Raw genomic sequence first — 17,118 nt, forward strand, 5'->3', positions numbered from 1 at the left:
TCTACGCGTTTCAGGGACATATCCGTCCCCTTCATCAGGACAATATACAGAGAATACATGTAACTTGGACTGTTAGGATGTTTTGGAGTTAAAGGCAACCTGTCACCTGAAATTTCGCTATTAAACTAAAAGAATCCCCTTCTGCAGCTCCTGGGCTGCATTCTAGAAAGGCTCATCTTGCTACTGGCCTCCCTTTCATATTTAAATAAACACTTTATAAAATCTTACCTTTTGGTATGCTAATGTGGTTTTATGGCCACGGGGGCGGGGCTGTAATACGTCCGTTATTCCCCCCTCTTGCCGCTGTTCGCCGTCCCCCAGTGTTGATTGACAGATGACGCTTCCGCTCTCATGTTACTCAGTGCTCTTTAAGTCTCGCGCATGCCCAGTGGCAGTATCGCGGGACTAAGCACAGTTCAAATTGCGATCACCGGCACTCGAAATTTGAACTGTGCTCAATCCCGCGAATTTAAAACATGGTATAATAACAGTGGGGATCCCTCCAGTAATTGCAGGAAACATGTTACTGTCTTTCCCTATAGAGGAACCAGGTTTAATAATAATGATTTAACTAAGTAAATAAAGATGGAAAATTTTATAAAAATTGGGATTCACTCTTTAATTTTGGACTTAGTGCCCAAAATTGTGTTGTTTGTGTCCTCCAGGGGGTATTGCAGTTCCTCCTTCTAATTTTTGTCAGTCTTTGCACTTAGTGCACAGCTTTTATGAGTGTAGGAGTTCCATTATCTAACCATTATAATAGAATATGTATGAAGACCTCTTCTACATCTTTTCAAGGGGGTATTGCAGTTCCTCCTTCTAATTTTTGACAGCCCTTGCTCTTAGTGCATAATTTCTGTAAATGTAACAATCCCACTAGTTAAATATTTTAAACTCTTTACAACCAAGGATGTACTGGTACATCCTTTGTCATGTACCTACAATTATCGCGGGCTCTGGTAGCTAACCAGTGGTAATCTCCTCACACATCTGCTGATCTAATCAAAAGACATGGGCGGCCATCAGGTGCAGGTGAATCGGAGCCTTAGATTACGCTGTCAGAGTTTAATGGGCCACAGTGAGGATTGTGCTGTTCCTCGCCAGCATCAGCGGCCCTATGACGCAATCACAGGGCACAAATGTGTTACTATACAGCGCATGGTAAGATGACCCCTGATGCTGTCATGTCTCACTTCATGTGACAGCTGGCAGAGCGCAGTATACAGAGGAGAGCAGCAATTCTCCTGATAAGAGCGATGCGAAAGCTGATGATAGTGATGATGATCAGAGCTGCAGCATTGCTCTGATCAGGAGAAGCTATCGGACTGTACAGTGATAAAGTCTACTTGGGGGACTAGTAAAATCAATAAAAAAAATGTATAAAAAAGTTTAAAAAATGAAAACTGCCGGCTTAAGAAACAAAAATAAGACATCACTGAGTCCCAATATGAGAATGCTATGAGTGTCAGAAAATGGCGACAAAATTGCAATTTTTTTGGTGAGCTCTAAATTCAGATTTTTCACCACTTAGATAAAAGTAAAACTCTACATATTTGGTTTCTACGAACTTCTATTGATCTGGGCAATCATAACATCCGGTCAATTTTACCATACAATGAACAAGGTGAATAAAAAAAAACAAAAAATGTTGTGGAATTGCACTTTTTGCATAATTTCTTCACATTTTGAATTGTTCCCTTTTTCCAGTACACTAAAATGATTGGTGTCATTCAAAAGTACAACTTGTCCCACAATAAATAAGCCCTCCTATGGCAATACTGACGGAAAAATAAAAACGTTACGGCTCTCGGAAGAAGGGGAGGAAAAAACAAAAATGAAAAATGGAAAATCGTCCGGTGGTGAAGGGGTTACCAGAATGTGTATGAGACCCTACTTTATGTACAGGGTGTATTGGAGTCCCTCTTCCTTCTATGTATTGGCAATTCTTGCATTGTCCGCATAGGCTTTGTGAGGCCGTCCTTCATACATGACACAGGAGGTGTCTGACCACGTCACACACCACAGGCCCAGATAATGGGGGAAATGTTACATTACCGGTGACTATCGGCGGGTGCAGTGTTATTGCCCCTATATTATGTCATCTACTGTAGTCATAGGCGACAGGGAAATACGGTGAGCGATGGCCGGATATTAAGGCTTTGTGAGGTCAGAGTCCGTCCTTCATACATTACACAGGAGGTGTTTGACCACGTCACACACAACAGGCCCAGATAATGGAGAGAAATGTTACATTACCAGTGACTACCGGCGGGTGCAGTGTTATTACCCCTATATTATGTCATCTACTGTAGTCATAGGCGACAGGGAAATACGGTGAGCGATGGCCGGATATTAAGGCTTTGTGAGGTCAGAGTCCGTCCTTCATACATTACACAGGAGGTGTTTGACCACGTCACACACCACAGGCCCAGATAATGGGGGAAATGTTACATTACCGGTGACTACCGGCGGGTGCAGTGTTATTGCCCCTATATTATGTCATCTACTGTAGTCATAGGCGACAGGGAAATACGGTGAGCGATGGCCGGATATTAAGGCTTTGTGAGGTCAGAGTCCGTCCTTCATACATTAAACAGGAGGTGTCTGACCACGTCACACGCCACAGGCCCAGATAATGGAGAGATATGTTACATTACCGGTGACTACCGGCGGGTGCAGTGTTATTACCCCTATATTATGTCATCTACTGTAGTCATAGGCGACAGGGAAATGCGGTGAGTGATGGCCGGATATTAAGGCTTTGCTGTTTTTGCAGCGTTTTTTCATGAGTTTTATGCAAATTATAAACTGATTTTTACATTTACAGCAAAAGTGATGAGATTTCATAAATCTATTGCACATGATTGTTTATTTCTGACCAAACTGGGAAAACTGCTGCATTTTTTTTTTTCTTCAACTTTTTATTTTGAGAAGATTTTTTAACATATTTTACAACCAAAAATTAAGACAAATACACAGGTATCAGAAATAATTCTCAGGCATGCAGTCAAATACAATGCAATAGGGGCATATCAGAAGAAAAATGGAAAGTAAACAGTTTGTTATCCCATATAAGAGTGAGAGAAGATAGAGGTCAGAGCCCAACCTGGAGGTCTCGATAGCAAATTCTCAGATCCCGTTAATATATAGTGCAAAAACATCCAATACAATAGAGACCTTCACTACCCTATATCTGGTATGAATTCGCAAAAGTGTCCCACAAAGACCAAGTTGTTATAAACCCATCCATTGTGTTATGAAGCTGGGCCGTTAATCTCTCCATATTTCGGACATCTATTATTCGAGCATATAGATCTGAGACAGACGGAGGCGCCACTCTTTTCCAGAACAATGACACCAAGCACTTGGCAGCTGTGAGGATATGAAGCAGCAATTTTATCTCTGGCTTACTTAGAAACGATGGGAGGGCATTCAACAGGTAGACCACCGGATCCCTGCTTATGTTTTTACCGACCAATCTGCCTATCAGGGTTTCCACCTCCCCCCAGAAACCTTCTATGGCTGGGCATGTCCAAAATATATGATATAAGGATGCCCCGCTGAGCCCACATCTCCAACAGACATCTGGGCAAGCACGGTTAAACTTATGCAGTAGCTCCGGGGTATGGTACCATGTCATAAGGACTTTAACTTGGTTTTCCTTATAGAGAGTACTAATTGAGGACTTGAATGTCCTCGCCCATATGACCGACCAGAGTGCCTCCGACAGCGGTCTCCCCACCCAGCCCTCCCATCTCCTCATATATGTGTGCTTCACTGTGTCCGAGGGATTCCCCGCCACCAGTATTGCATAAATGGCTGAGATTAGTCCCCTGGTCGAGGGCCGGCCTGAGCAGAGAGTCTCAAATGCCGAGGGGCGGCCTACCTCCCTTTGTCCCATAACATCCGCATAGAAGTGTGATATTTGTTGATACGAGAAGTATAGATGGAAGGGTAGTTTATATTGGTGTCGCAAGTCCGAAAATGGCTTGAGTTTTAATGTGGTTGGATTAACTATATCCCGAAAGCAATAGAGACCTGCCTCTGCCCACCGCCCGACCACTCTGGGTTCATACCTGAAGTTAGATGTGGGGTGAACAGGAAGGGGGTCAACAGGGAAGACTGTGATGCCAAGTGGAACTTCATCCTACACTGTCGCCATAAGTCTCTTGTGAATGCCATTGGGCCCAAGAGATCTCTAGAGGGGGTTTCGACAGGTCGGCCCCAGATTAGAGAGCTTGGATGAAAAGGAGCCATCCAAAGCTTCTCTATTTCTGTCCATTTATTGAAGGCTGGTAAAGTCGTCCAGGAGGCCAGGCAACGTAGGTGTGAAGCATAGTAATAGAGTGTAATATTCGGGCAGGACAAGCCTCCTTTAGAACGTGGTGCACATAGGACCGAATCTGGGATTCGATGTCGTCCCGAGTGCCAAATAAAACGCAAGAGCGATGATTGAACCTTTTTTAGCACTCCTAGGGGTACTCGTACTGGGAGAGTTTCAAACAAGTACAGGAATTTAGGAATGATTGACATTTTAATTGTGGCAATTTTGCCTAGAAAAGAGATCTGCAAGGAAGACCATTTCTTTAGACTATTTTCAACTTCTCGTATCAAGGGTGGGAAATTTGCCTGATATATTGTCTTGTAATTAGAAGTTATCTTGACTCCGAGATATCGCAGAAAGTCCGTGCGCCAAGAGTACTTAAAATTTTGTTTAAGGGACTGTAATTTAGCCTCCAGAATGTTGAGAGGTAAGGCCTCAGTTTTGTCCGAATTAAGTTTATATCCCAAAAGCCTAGCGTACTGGACTATTACCTTGTGGAGATTTGGTAGGGAGATCACAGGGTTGGTCAGAGACAGCAGAACATCATCCGCAAATAAGGCTATTTTGAAGGATTTCTCTCGCACTTTGATCCCCATAATATCTGGGTTATGTCTGATATGCGCCGCCAGTGGTTCAATGCTAAGGACGTAAAGCAGGGGGGACAACGGGCATCCCTGCCTAGTTCTGTTTCTGATAGGGAGGGGCCCCGAATGTGCATTGGGGAGGCGGATTGTTGCCGCAGGAGAAGAATACAATCCCCTGAGCACCGAAACAAATGGCCCCGACAGGCCGAAATGGTCCAAAACAGAGAACATGAAGGACCAGTCCAGCCTGTCGAAAGCCTTCTCCGCATCTAGCCCCACAAGAACTGCTTCAATTCCCCCCTTATTCACCACGTCCACCAAATTCAAAATCCTTCGAGTGTTGTCTCCTGCCTGGCGATAACGGACAAAACCAACCTGATCCTTATGGATCAGATGTGGGAGCCAATTGTTTAGACGGTCAGCCAGTAGTTTAGTGAATATCTTAAGATCTGAGTTTAGAAGGCTAATAGGACGGTAACTCGCACACTCCAAAGGATCTTTTCCTGTTTTAGGAATAACAGTTATGTATGAGTGTAGGAATGTGTTTGGCATGGCGTCACCCTCCATGAAAAGGTTAAAAAGGTGTCTTAGATGGGTGGACAGCTCCCCCTCAAAGGTCTTATAATATAGATAGGTAAACCCGTCAGGGCCCGGGCCTTTGTGGCCTGGTAAGTCCTTAATGATTTGATGAATTTCCTCTGGCTCCACCCTCCGATTAAGGTCCTCCAATGCCTCCTGAGACAGTTTTGGGAGGTGACATTCAGTCAAATAGTCATTTAATATTTTTGTTCAATTCGGATGCGTCATTGGTAACCGCGGGGGGATAGAATACAGCGACGTATAGTATGTGTGGAAAAGTTGAGCTATTTTCGTGGGGTCATAGTGGGGGGTGCCTGCAGTATCTTTTATTGCGCATGGGGCACTAGTTATCGCTTGGTCTCTAAGCTTTCTAGCTAGCATCGTATGGGGCTTATTACCGTATTCATAGTATTTCTGGCGGGAGTAACGCAGGAGTCTTTCTATGTTTCCATGTGAGATCTCTTTTAGTTTAGTTCTCAAGTCTATCACTTTTTTCAGGCAAGTTTTAGTGGGGTGAGTTTGAAGCTGATTCTCTGTTGCGCGGAGGTCCCTTTCGCACTGACGGTACCGCTGTTGTGAATCTTTTTTGAGTTTAGAAGACAGGGCTATGCATTCCCCTCTAACTACTGCTTTGTGGGCCTCCCATATTATTGGGAAAGATGGGAGGGACTGAGAATTCTCTGAAAAGTAGTTCTGTATGACTTTACGAAGAGATTCTCGAGATGTGATGTTAGTGAGTAGGGATTCGTTCAGTCTCCAATGGGTGCGTTTCAGGAGAGGGGTTGTCAGATTAAGAGATATCAACACAGGAGCGTGGTCCGACCAAGTGATACTGCCAATTTGTGCATGTTGGAGTGCTCTAAGTGTAAGGATATTGCCCAAAAAGTAATCAATTCGGCTATGCGATTTATGGGGATGTGAGAAGAAGGTATATTGTCTCGCCGTCGGGTTATCGATTCTCCAAAGATCAAATAATTGATGTTTGCGGATCAATTTGCGGAACCCAGTGGATAGATGTGGTGATCTATGTGAGCCTGCCGAATGTGAGGGTGCAAGCATTCTATCAGCCTTGTCTGAGAATACCGTATTAAAGTCTCCTCCTATGATGTGGATGGTCCCACGGTCCCTCGGGAGGCGTGACAACGTTGAAGAAATAAATCTAAGCTGGTAAGAGTTTGGTGCATACAGGTTACACAAAATTAGTGGTATTCCATTTAGAGTACCTTGGATGATCAGAAAGCGACCCGAGGGATCTGCTTCCCACTTACTCACTTGGAGTGGGCAGGTGCGAGAGATCAGTATTGCCACCCCTGCCTTCTTCTTTGTGGTTGTGGCTGAGAAGGATTGGGGAAACCAGTGGCGGGCAAAGTTAAAGGAACTTTTCTCTGTGAAGTGCGTCTCCTGCAGAAACACCACCTCCGCCTTTGATTTTCGCATCTCTTGGAGGACCAGCCTCCTCTTTACATCAGAATTCAGCCCCTTAACATTAAGGCTCATTAACCTAGCCATCCCAAAATCTCAGCATACTCTAATGTAAAGGCTAGTGCCCGGTACCTCGACTTGGTGTGTGTATGAACTGCACTCCATGAACCCCTCTGCATTTGGCGAGGCGCATACCTGTAGGTAGAAGATAGACATAGAAAAACAGAAAAAAACATAACTATATTCGACAGAAAAAATAGAAACTTTTCAGTTATGAGATAGGTGTATGGCAAACGACACCACTCGTCCATTATCCCAGTATCAGAGCCGACTTGTATTCACTCTAAATAAAAACTGACACACTAAGTACAACCTGCACTGTAAACCAACGTGCGACTATACTAGTCAAACTCTGCTAGTGGGTGAGTGGTGAAACTCCACAGAACAGTCCCTCGGGTCCCCGCCCTCCCCCAGGATTCCGGAATGGGGAGACATTCCTCCCCCCAAAAGTAAGGCAAAAAATCACCGAAAAAACTATAAAAAAGAGCCCATCAACCCCAATTGAAGATTATAAGTAGCCATAAATGCGCAGGAGGGCACTGTCAAGTAGGGCCCTTTTCTCTTGAACTCCTAGGCCGCCGTTTGCGGGGTGAGGTAGTTGGTTGCCACGTCAGAGGAAGCAGCGGCATCTGTTGAGGCAGAGTCCAGTCTGGTAAGTCTGGGACAGGAAGATCAAAAACCCGACAAAAAGACTCCAGGTCTGCAGGAGCCCGAAGGGTGGCCGACGCTTCTCCACGCCGTGCAGTGAGGCTAAACGGGAACCCCCATCTATAAAGAACCTTATGAGCCTGCAAGGATGACAGTAGAGGGCGGAGAGCCCTCCGTTGTTGTAATGTTATCCACGATAGGTCTTGAAAAAGCTGGATCTTGGTGCCCTGGTACATCACTTGTTTTGGCGGTCGGGCTTTGAGCATTATTTCTTCTTTAAGTTGAAAGTCAATGATGTGACATATAATGTCTCTTGGGTTCCCCTTTAGATTTTTGGGGCGGAGAGCTCTATGCGCTCTGTCCATGGGTATTGGGTTGTCTGGGGGCCGTTGGAGGAGCGAATTAAATATGGTTTGCAAGATTGTGGTGACGTCTTCCTTTGATTGGACCTCAGGCACGCCCCTGACCCCTATGTTATGTCGCCTGCCTCTGTTATCCAGATCTTCAACATGGCGCTGTAACTCTCTTATGACGTCAGCTTGAGAGGAGGTTTGGGATTGGAGGTGGCGGATGGTTGTTCTAGCTTCACCATGTTCATTCTCCAGTTGGTTTATTCGTTTGGAGATGGAAAGAACGTCTTTTTGGACTGCTGCTATTTCAAATTTGCAGGTGTTCTTGACTTCTGAGATGAGTGTTTGGAAATCTGTCTTGGTGGGAACTTGTTTGATAAATTCCCACCATTCTGGTGGGGGGCACCCCGGTTGTGTGGTCAGTGATCTGGCCTTCATACTGTCTGGGGGCCTTTTTTTGTTGCTTTCCAGAGCAGGTGGGCCAGGGGGTGGTTCAGGGTCTCCCCTCCATCAAGCCGCGGGACCCGGGTTCCGGAGCCCTATGTCCCTGGGTGGTTTATGGGCTCTTTGAGGTCTGGGTGTAAGGGCCTCATTTAGTAATATTGGAGGTCCCGATGGGGAGAGCATGTCATTTGTTGTTATATTTACTTTATCCCCTGGGAGCTGGGGGGTTCCAGCAGGCTGCAGGTCTGACCTATCATGCTGCAAGTTTTCCCCCAAAGTCTCCCCGTCGCTCCTTTCCTCATCTCTTGTTTCCTCAGGGCCATCACTCCTCAGCTCCATGTCCTCATATGCCCATTCTGCCTGCCCCAACCCCCTTTGCACGCTGTCTGTGTGGGCATCCGGGCTCCAGCCACCGCCACGCTCCAACAGTTCTATGGGGGGGAGGGGCGGCATAATCACCTCCATCTCCTCTAAATCACCGGTGCTCGCGTCAGGGGGGAACACACACGTCTCACCTGGGCTGGCATTCCGGAGACATGCAGCGTCACTTGCCTGGCGATGCTCCTGCTCGTGCCTCTGTGCTGGTGAGTTGCTGCACGCCGCCTCCGCCACCTCCGCCGCCATCTTGCCCACGAGGGAAGGCCCGCTCCCACCGGGATCCACCGGCTCCCGATCTCCTCCTCCTCCTCCGTCCGCGGCGCGGGTGGGTAATCCCCGCTCCGTCCCTCCTGCACAATCCTCCATCGCGGCTGTCCCGGGGTAAGTGCTTTGTGGCACTCCTGCTGCCTGTGCCTTCTCTTGTTCCCGCTCCCCTGGTGTCTCCTTTGTAAGGTAGGAGTCCAGGGTGAGCAGTGCTGGAATCACCGGGTCCTTAGTAGTTTTTGGGAGTCTCTTCTTCCCCATTCCTGCTTATGCAAAGCTTATGTAAAGGGCTTTTTGGTATCCCGGGTGGAGGAGCCCAGCCCTTACACGTCCTGCTCCATGGAGTCCCAGACACGCCCCCGCCGAAAACTGCTGCATTTTTTAAAGGATCAGCAAGTCAACTCTTTCAGCGTTTTGCAGCAGTTTTTCATCATTGAAGCAAATGTGAAAGTGTAAAAACGCTACTTGTGAAGGGCTCGAGGAGGAGGAGGAGGAGGTTTTTCCTTTTTATTTGTCTTATATACAAGTTATTATACAGGAGAGAATGTTTTCTATCATTTTTTTTTCCTGTAAAATCCATTCTATCTTCTGTTTTTATGTTTTATTGTCAGTCAGAAAAACTGGTGTAATAATCTGACAACATCATTCCCAGCAGAGACCTGAGAGTCAGAGATGTGTCCAGGCGTCTTCCCCGACAGTTTCTTTCCATTTCACTGATTTCCAGGCCCCCCTGAGACCTCCTGGGGGTCTACCACAAAAATGCTCAAGTTCTCCCATGACTTCCTTTATGCTTGTTACTCGAGTGGAGCCCGTCCGAGTGTCTGACCTGCTGGATTCGATTAATGAGCACCCGAGCAATTTATACCTCACCCATCACTAGTTCTCATCTTTCCTTCAGATGCCGGTGTCCCGCTGCTCAGATCCATGTTCACCTGGAAGCTGGAAAAAGGCAGGACGGACAATTCATCCCTGCTGCTACGACTGCGTCCCGTGTTCAGAAGGAGAGATCTCCGATATGACCGGTAGGTACAGTAAGAGGCTGCACACGGCACCGGACAGCGGCTCAGACCCAGCATCAGTAACGCACCGCGGAGCCGGACGTCACTCAGGGGTCAGAGGGCGAGGTTACAGCAATTGTGCGGTGCAGAGACTGAACCCAGCGGCTGCAGGGAGGAAATAACTCCATAACATCCGGACACACCGCTGCTTATGTCTGGAGCCGTATTTACCTGCAGATTAGTACTGTGGATATAGAGTATCCCCCGTATTCCTAATAGCAAGACCCTATAAATCCAGCCCTATAAGATTATCTGAGCAAAAGGTTTATTTTCGGAAGAAAAATGACAACGTCTTATTGTGACTTTCTAGAACTTATTTTTGGCAATTATGCTGGGGAGTGCGGTGTGCTGACCGCCGAGCGAATGTGGATGGTCAGTCCCAGCCGGAACCTCACCCCTCCTTCTCTGGCGCGCTTTTAGGACTGGGTGACGTAACAGGTGTATGGCGGGAGATTTGAAAAGGAGCGAGCCTACAATGTGCCACGTCAATCTTACACATTTCGAAGGGTGCTGCCCTTCTTCATCGGGGATAGCACTTGATTGTGGTGACTCACTTTATATACCCTCCTAATGGACCCATCAAATGCAAACAAGGAGTACATTTGCAATTGGTCTGTCATTCCGGGTTGACTCTTACACAGCATGCTCCCAGACTGCTCTGCAGTATCACTGATTAAAGGGGTTATCCAACTTATTTTGCCTTTTTCTTGTCATTACACTATTGGGCTACATTGGGGCAGGTAAGTAGATAGTGACTACCTACCTGCCCTGCTGTCAGCCCCTCTCCCCCGACTCAGAGCTGTCATGTGACCACTCCTGCCATGATTTTGCAGTTTTCTGTGATGTCACGACGACTGGGCATGCGCTTATGCTGCCTTGTTGACGGACATCACAGCTGACATCATGTAGCCGCCCTGCTGGGCGGGTACATGGTGCCGGAGTCACCGCCCCCTCCCCACATTCCATAGTGCAGGGGTCTCACAGCCTGTACGCTGCATGCAGCCCCTGATGCTGCTGGTGGCATGCAGGCAGTGGCCCCCTCCTGAACGCTGCCTGTGCAGATACCCATGCAGTCAGTGCTGTATAGCAGATGACTGATTCCCGGGCGCTCTGCAGATGGGAGCGCTGTATACAGCGATAATCAGCTGCCGGCCAATCAGAGGTCAGCAGCTGATCATTGCAGTAGCTGTATACAGAGTTCGGCTCTGCAGAGCGCCCAGGAATCTGCATCTGATATAAAGCACTGTCAGCGGCCTCCGCAGGGGCTGTGCAGTCAGCACTTTGTAACACATGACAGATGCCGGGGCGATTTCCAGAGCCAAGCTCTGTATACCGCTATGATCAGCCGATGGGCAATCAGAGGCAGCAGCTGATCACTGGTGAAGCTGTATAGATAGCGGGTCCCTGCACAGCGCCTGGAAATAAGTCCTCTTCTATAAAGCGCTGACTGCATGGCCCCTGCACCAGCAGTGAACAGCAAGGAGGAGGAATCTTTTTATTTGAACAAAAAAATTAAAAGCATACACAGGAGGGTGATGCGGGATCCGTCTAAGACGCAGGGTACACCAAGACTGGTAATTACTTCCTTCACTGTAGATAATTTTTACTGTTATATATGTAATATTTTATGTAATTTCCTTACAGACGCTGACAAATGCATTAAATGCCAAAGTGATGAATGGCCAAATGAGAAGAGCGACCGGTGTCTGCCCAAAGTGATGGACTTCATCTCTTACCAGAAGGACCCCATTGCATCTGTATTTTCTGGTGTTTCGCTCTCCGGATGTCTTGTGACCGGCTTCATATTTGGAATATTTATTTCCTACCGGGACACTCCTATTGTTAGAGCTAATAACCGGAACCTGAGTTATCTCCTCCTGGTCTCCATCTTCCTCAGCTTCCTCTCAGGCTTCTTGTTTCTTGGTCGTCCCACTGATGTAACTTGTAGATTACGTGAGACCAGTTTTGGGATTTTCTTCTCAGTTGCCATCTCATCACTTCTCGCCAAGACCATCATGGTCTATGTGGCTTTTAAGTCCACCAAGCCCGGAAGCCCCTGGAGAAGATGGCTGAGTGTGAAACTTCCCTATACCATAGTGTTGCTGTTTTCTTCTCTTCAGGTTGTGATCTGTGCCATCTGGTTGTCTATTTCTCCCCCATTCCAGGACCTGGACACTGAGTCTTATCCTGGGACGATCATCATTCAGTGTAATGAAGGCTCAGATCTCTGGTTCTGCTCCATGTTGGGTAATCTGGGGCTCCTGGCGGCTGTCAGCTTTGTTCTGGCTTTCATGGTGAGGACATTACCGGATAGTTTTAATGAGGCCAAGTACATCACCTTCAGCATGCTGGTGTTCATCAGTGTCTGGATCGCCATGATCCCGGCTTATCTGAGCACCAGAGGGAAGTCCATGGTGGCTGTGGAGATATTTGCCGTCATGGCTTCCAGTGCTGGGCTCCTGGGTTGTGTGTTTTTCCCAAAATGTTTTATCATTTTATTTAGATCTGAAAGGAATAGAAAAACGGATCTGCTCCGGAAAAGTAATGAAAGACTGTGAGATATTAGCCGTGTGGTGATAGTGACTGATTCTGTGCATTAGAGGAGGCCATATTACAGTAGAGCTTCTCTATCGGCTCGTGTATGAAGGAAACATATAAACATGTAACAAATACATGTAATATCTCCAGTTATCAGTGCAATTATTAGAATATCACATGTTTATAGAGGAATCAATATGAGTAAATACAAAAAGCTGCTTCTTTTAAGGGCATTATTCCAGGCTCCAGATCTATGCAGAGAGGGGGAAACTGTGCAATGGGTTTATCTGAGGAAATAGAAATGATCATATGTGCTCATCTCGGGGGAAATAAGGCCTATAAATGACCGCAACTGCAGATCCACAGGATCAAAGAGCCGATAACAAGGAGAGAAGGATGATTAGTGGTTATTCCGCGCTGCTGGTCAATAACGATGTCGTGCGCCATTCAAAAACATTGTCCATCGATTCAACGTGCCTTGAAGCTGCCTCGGCTCTGCAGACACCACGGCTCTCAGGAATCTCCCTTGATTCATGGACACGTCAGTGATAAGACACGTCCATTACTTTGTGCCATATTGTATACGCATATTACGGTAAAACCCTGTACATGTGGTTCAACCCAACGGACTAAGCCGTTGTGTCCATGAATCATGTTTTTTGAATAGCGTAAGACATTGTTATTTACCGGCAGCACAAAATAACCACTAATTGACCTTTTCTGAAGCTGGAGTTCTGGTAAGTACAAACTGAAAATCAATGTATGGACCTGGGAGAGAAGAATATCAGAAAATGCTAAACAATAAAAACTAAATGGAAGTGGTAACAGAGAAATAACAGAAAAATAGTTTTTATTTTTCCCTTTCATCCTTTCTCTCCATTGTGGAGAAGTGGGGGTTGGCAGGGAGGGTGTAAGATATTTATTTTGCCAAATTATGTAATTCCTCCGCTCTGATGGATTCTCTTTCATTATTTGTGATTTTTGTACATCTCAATTAAAAAATATAAATACATGAAGTGTAGTGAAAGGCCAGCGCATTATTTGTTCCCTACCTATATGGTAAATGGGTTGAAGGACCCGTGATGTCATTATCGGGTCCTAGAGGTGGGAGAATCTGATGAGAAAGTTTTGGTGTATTCCCCATGTTACTAACTGGCCTAAATTCACTAGAACAGAACAAGTCTTGTGGCTCTTATGGAATTTGAATGTTAGGCTCTCAGGTGGATTCCCTAACCTCAGGTCCGGGCGGGCATCTGGACCCCATGCGTTGGTGCAGCTTCCTCGAAGACACGTGGAATCATGAGGACATGGACAAACAGCAATCTCACAAGCAGTAAACAAGATGAAGTGGAATCCAACATTGATTAATTCAATTTCAAACATAATAAGTAAAGCTGGTGGTGCACACGAAGCGCAGATCTAAAGACTCAGGACTTAGTGGTTCTTAAATCGGCCTAAAGACATCAGGTCATTGGGCCTCGCAGAGCAATTTGTAAAATCCAACATAGAGCACAGCAGAGGGAAGCTGACCAAGAACAAGGAAGCAAAGTCCAGTATAGGTGCATAACATTGAATCCACAGACTTCCCCGAATTTCCACAAAAGTTTATTTCCCCAAGAATGAATTCACTGCAAATAGCAAAACTGTAAAGCCTATATTGATCTGGAAAAAAACCGAGTATAAAACGCCGAGGTCTCCTAGGTGTGTATTGATCCTGTTTTGAGTAGAGATGAACGAGTACCATAATATTCAAAAACGATATACTCATAACGAGTACTTTGTAATATTCGTGTATTCTCTATGAATAGTGAGTACAATGCAAGTCAATGGGAAATGTGAGTAATTTTCTGCTGGAGCCAACAAAGAGGTCTGGAGGCCAGAGGAAAAAGCTGAAATGGATGGGAAAGTGATGACACTGAATGGGGAGAGCTGGAGAATATGCTGCATGCATTTCTGACTCACATATGGTTTCTGGGAATAAACATGTCACAGTATTATGCCACTTTTACAGATGCACAAGAACGGCTACCAAACCTAACCTAAATTGCATTTTACAGGCCAAAAAGGTTAAGAAACAGTTTTTCCTGCATAATCACTTGTATATAAGGCTAAATAAACCGAAGGGAAAAAAGATCCTCAGTTCGGGCTACTGAGCATGCTCCCACGCTTAGTGCGAAAAGCCTCATTGCACAGGTACTTGAACTCCGTGCCGTGTCTAAGTCCTGTGTTGTGCCTACTGAGCATTTAGTGCATCAGAGGCTAGGTCCAGTAAGGACCTCACTGGCCATGTCCGTGAGGTGGCAGTCCCTGATAGGCCAGAGGGAATCAGGTGTCCTGTGATGTGGCCACTCCGGACTGGCTCGCAGAGGCCTGCCCCTATGACTTGGCACTTCATCAATGTTCGTCAGACGATGAATGGTGAGGTGTTTGGGGCGTGGCTGCCATGAGATCATCAGTGAAGTTGCGATTCCGGATAGTCCGCTGGTTATGTCACTGATGATGTGTCACTCTGCTTTTGTCTCCAGGAGGTGCATTGTGGTCCACCCTGAGTTGGGGCGGACCCAGGTTATAAAAGGGGCTGGAGACATTATGGAGGTGCACAGTCTTCTATTATGCTCAAACAGAGCATGTGTTGAATCCATTGCAGCTTTAGGACAGAGGTAGGCAGGGATAGGGCGTCGGTGCTAGACGCTACCACACTTGGTAACACAGAACGGTTATGGCCAGCTCCTGTCCTGCCAGTGCTGGTAGTGCAGCCCAGTGGCATTAACTGGGCTGCTGCGCCTGCTGTCCACAGGTGTGCCCCCTATGCACACGGACAGCGTACCCAATAGCCCCTGTGTTGTTAACAGGGAGTTCCTGGGCTGGGTGTGTCAACCTGTTAGGCATGTGATGCTCTTCTAAAATCAGGTAAAGCACAGCAAGGGGATTCCAACCAGAGTCTCCTTTTTTCCAAAAATTGGGCCCCGGACAACACTTTAGTGACATCTAATGTCCCACAGATACAAAATTAAAATGTTGATTTGCATGAAGCACTATCAAAAATCCACAAGCCTTTCGTCTTCCCAGGATGACACAGGGGTAGAAAAGTCCTTTCAGATCAATAGTTTGTTCATCTTGGATCATTTAAAACACAGAAAGGGGAATCCAACCAGAGTCTCCCTTTTTTCTAAAAATTGGGCCCCGGACAACACTTTAGTGACATCTAATGTCCCACAGATGCAAACTTAAAATGTTGATTTGCATGAAGCACTATCAAAAATCTACCAGCCTTTCGTCTCCCCAGGATGACACAGGGGTAGAATATTCCTTTCAGATCCATGATTTGTTCATCTTCATGAATGTTAGTCTGTCCACATTGTCACTGGACAGACGCGTGCGCTTATCTGTCAGCACACACCCAGCAGCACTGAATACACGTTCAGAGACAATGCTAGCTGCGGGGCACAACAAGATCCCCAAGGTGTAAGTGGCGAGCTCAGGTAATTTTTCCAGATTGGAAGCCCAAATTAGCAAGGCTCAAGTTGCAAAGTCATGGCATTGATGATCATTTGCAGATACTACTACATCTGTGTCTCCTCCTCCTTTTACTCTTCCAGCTCTTTTGTTTTCAGCATGAGTATATGTACTTGTCACTTTTCCATGTGTTTGTGGTGTCTTGTGAGCTGTTTATGACCTTTTGGACACCTTGGAAGGTGTTTTTATGTGTTTGTATGTGTTTGCATTTGCCTGCCAATGTTTTCAATGGGGTTTGAAGGTGTTTGTCGAACGTTCACCGAACGGAGCCGCCGTTCGACGAACCAAACCAAACTCGAACGCTAGGGGGGTAGCTCATCTCTAGTGATAACTTCACAGGTAGCAGAGAGCCTGCAGCTTACGTGCATCATCACAATCTACACCATCTTTTGAACTATCACCAGGTATTTCTACTTTTTTCAAAGTGATGATAAAAGATATACACCATCTGAGGATACAGAATATCAGATTTGGCAACATCTCCAAAGAAGAAAGGAAGGCTATTAAAGAACTGGGGAAGAACAAACAGCTTACCATCAGAAAAGCTGATAAAGGTGGAATCATAGTCATCTGGCCGGTTGATCAATACCTTTTGGAAGCTAATAGACAACTTAACAACTCCATGGTCTATACTGTTTTACCTTCAGATCCTACACAAGCTTTCAAAAAGAAGCTGGATACCATAATTCACCTGGCATTTGAAGATAACTAAAGGTGAGAAAAACTTTTTATTAATATCCAAACCGGTTGTTCCCACCCTATATTTGGTCCCCAAGATCCACAAATCTACCACCAGTCCACCAGGTAGACCGATAGTGGCAGGAATCGGGGGCTTCAATGAGAGAAGTTGCCAATATCTTGACTATTTCCTACAGCTATTGGTAGTTAATAAGAGATCCTATATAAGGGACACGATGCATTTTTTGGAGATATATGAAAAAATGACAGTACCA

The 17,118-nt window shown here is 46.1% G+C and overlaps 1 protein-coding gene across 1 annotated transcript; it reads left to right on the forward strand.

Moving 5' to 3' along the window:
* The first annotated feature begins 9,951 nt into the window (after positions 1–9,951).
* LOC142245813 (vomeronasal type-2 receptor 26-like) lies at positions 9,952–16,877 on the forward strand. The gene is made up of 3 exons (XM_075318783.1): positions 9,952–10,075; positions 11,756–12,652; positions 16,591–16,877. Exons 1-3 carry the CDS (start codon positions 9,952–9,954, stop codon positions 16,875–16,877), a joined length of 1,308 nt encoding a protein of 435 aa, XP_075174898.1.
* Positions 16,878–17,118: the final 241 nt, after the last annotated feature.

This window comes from Anomaloglossus baeobatrachus, chromosome 1, assembly GCF_048569485.1.
Source record: "Anomaloglossus baeobatrachus isolate aAnoBae1 chromosome 1, aAnoBae1.hap1, whole genome shotgun sequence".
In the NCBI taxonomy this organism is placed as follows: domain Eukaryota; kingdom Metazoa; phylum Chordata; class Amphibia; order Anura; family Aromobatidae; genus Anomaloglossus; species Anomaloglossus baeobatrachus.

What these genes read in the sequence shown, in the direction of transcription:
- LOC142245813 (XM_075318783.1), top strand. Translation starts at nt 9,952, where the DNA reads ATGCCGGTGTCCCGCTGCTCAGATCCATGTTCACCTGGAAGCTGGAAA. An exon ending in AGAGATCTCCGATATGACCG is followed by an intron (nt 10,076 to 11,755) that starts GTAGGTACAGTA and finishes ATTTCCTTACAG; the next exon opens with ACGCTGACAAATGCATTAAA. An exon ending in AACGGATCTGCTCCGGAAAA is followed by an intron (nt 12,653 to 16,590) that starts GTAATGAAAGAC and finishes CTTTTTTCAAAG; the next exon opens with TGATGATAAAAGATATACAC.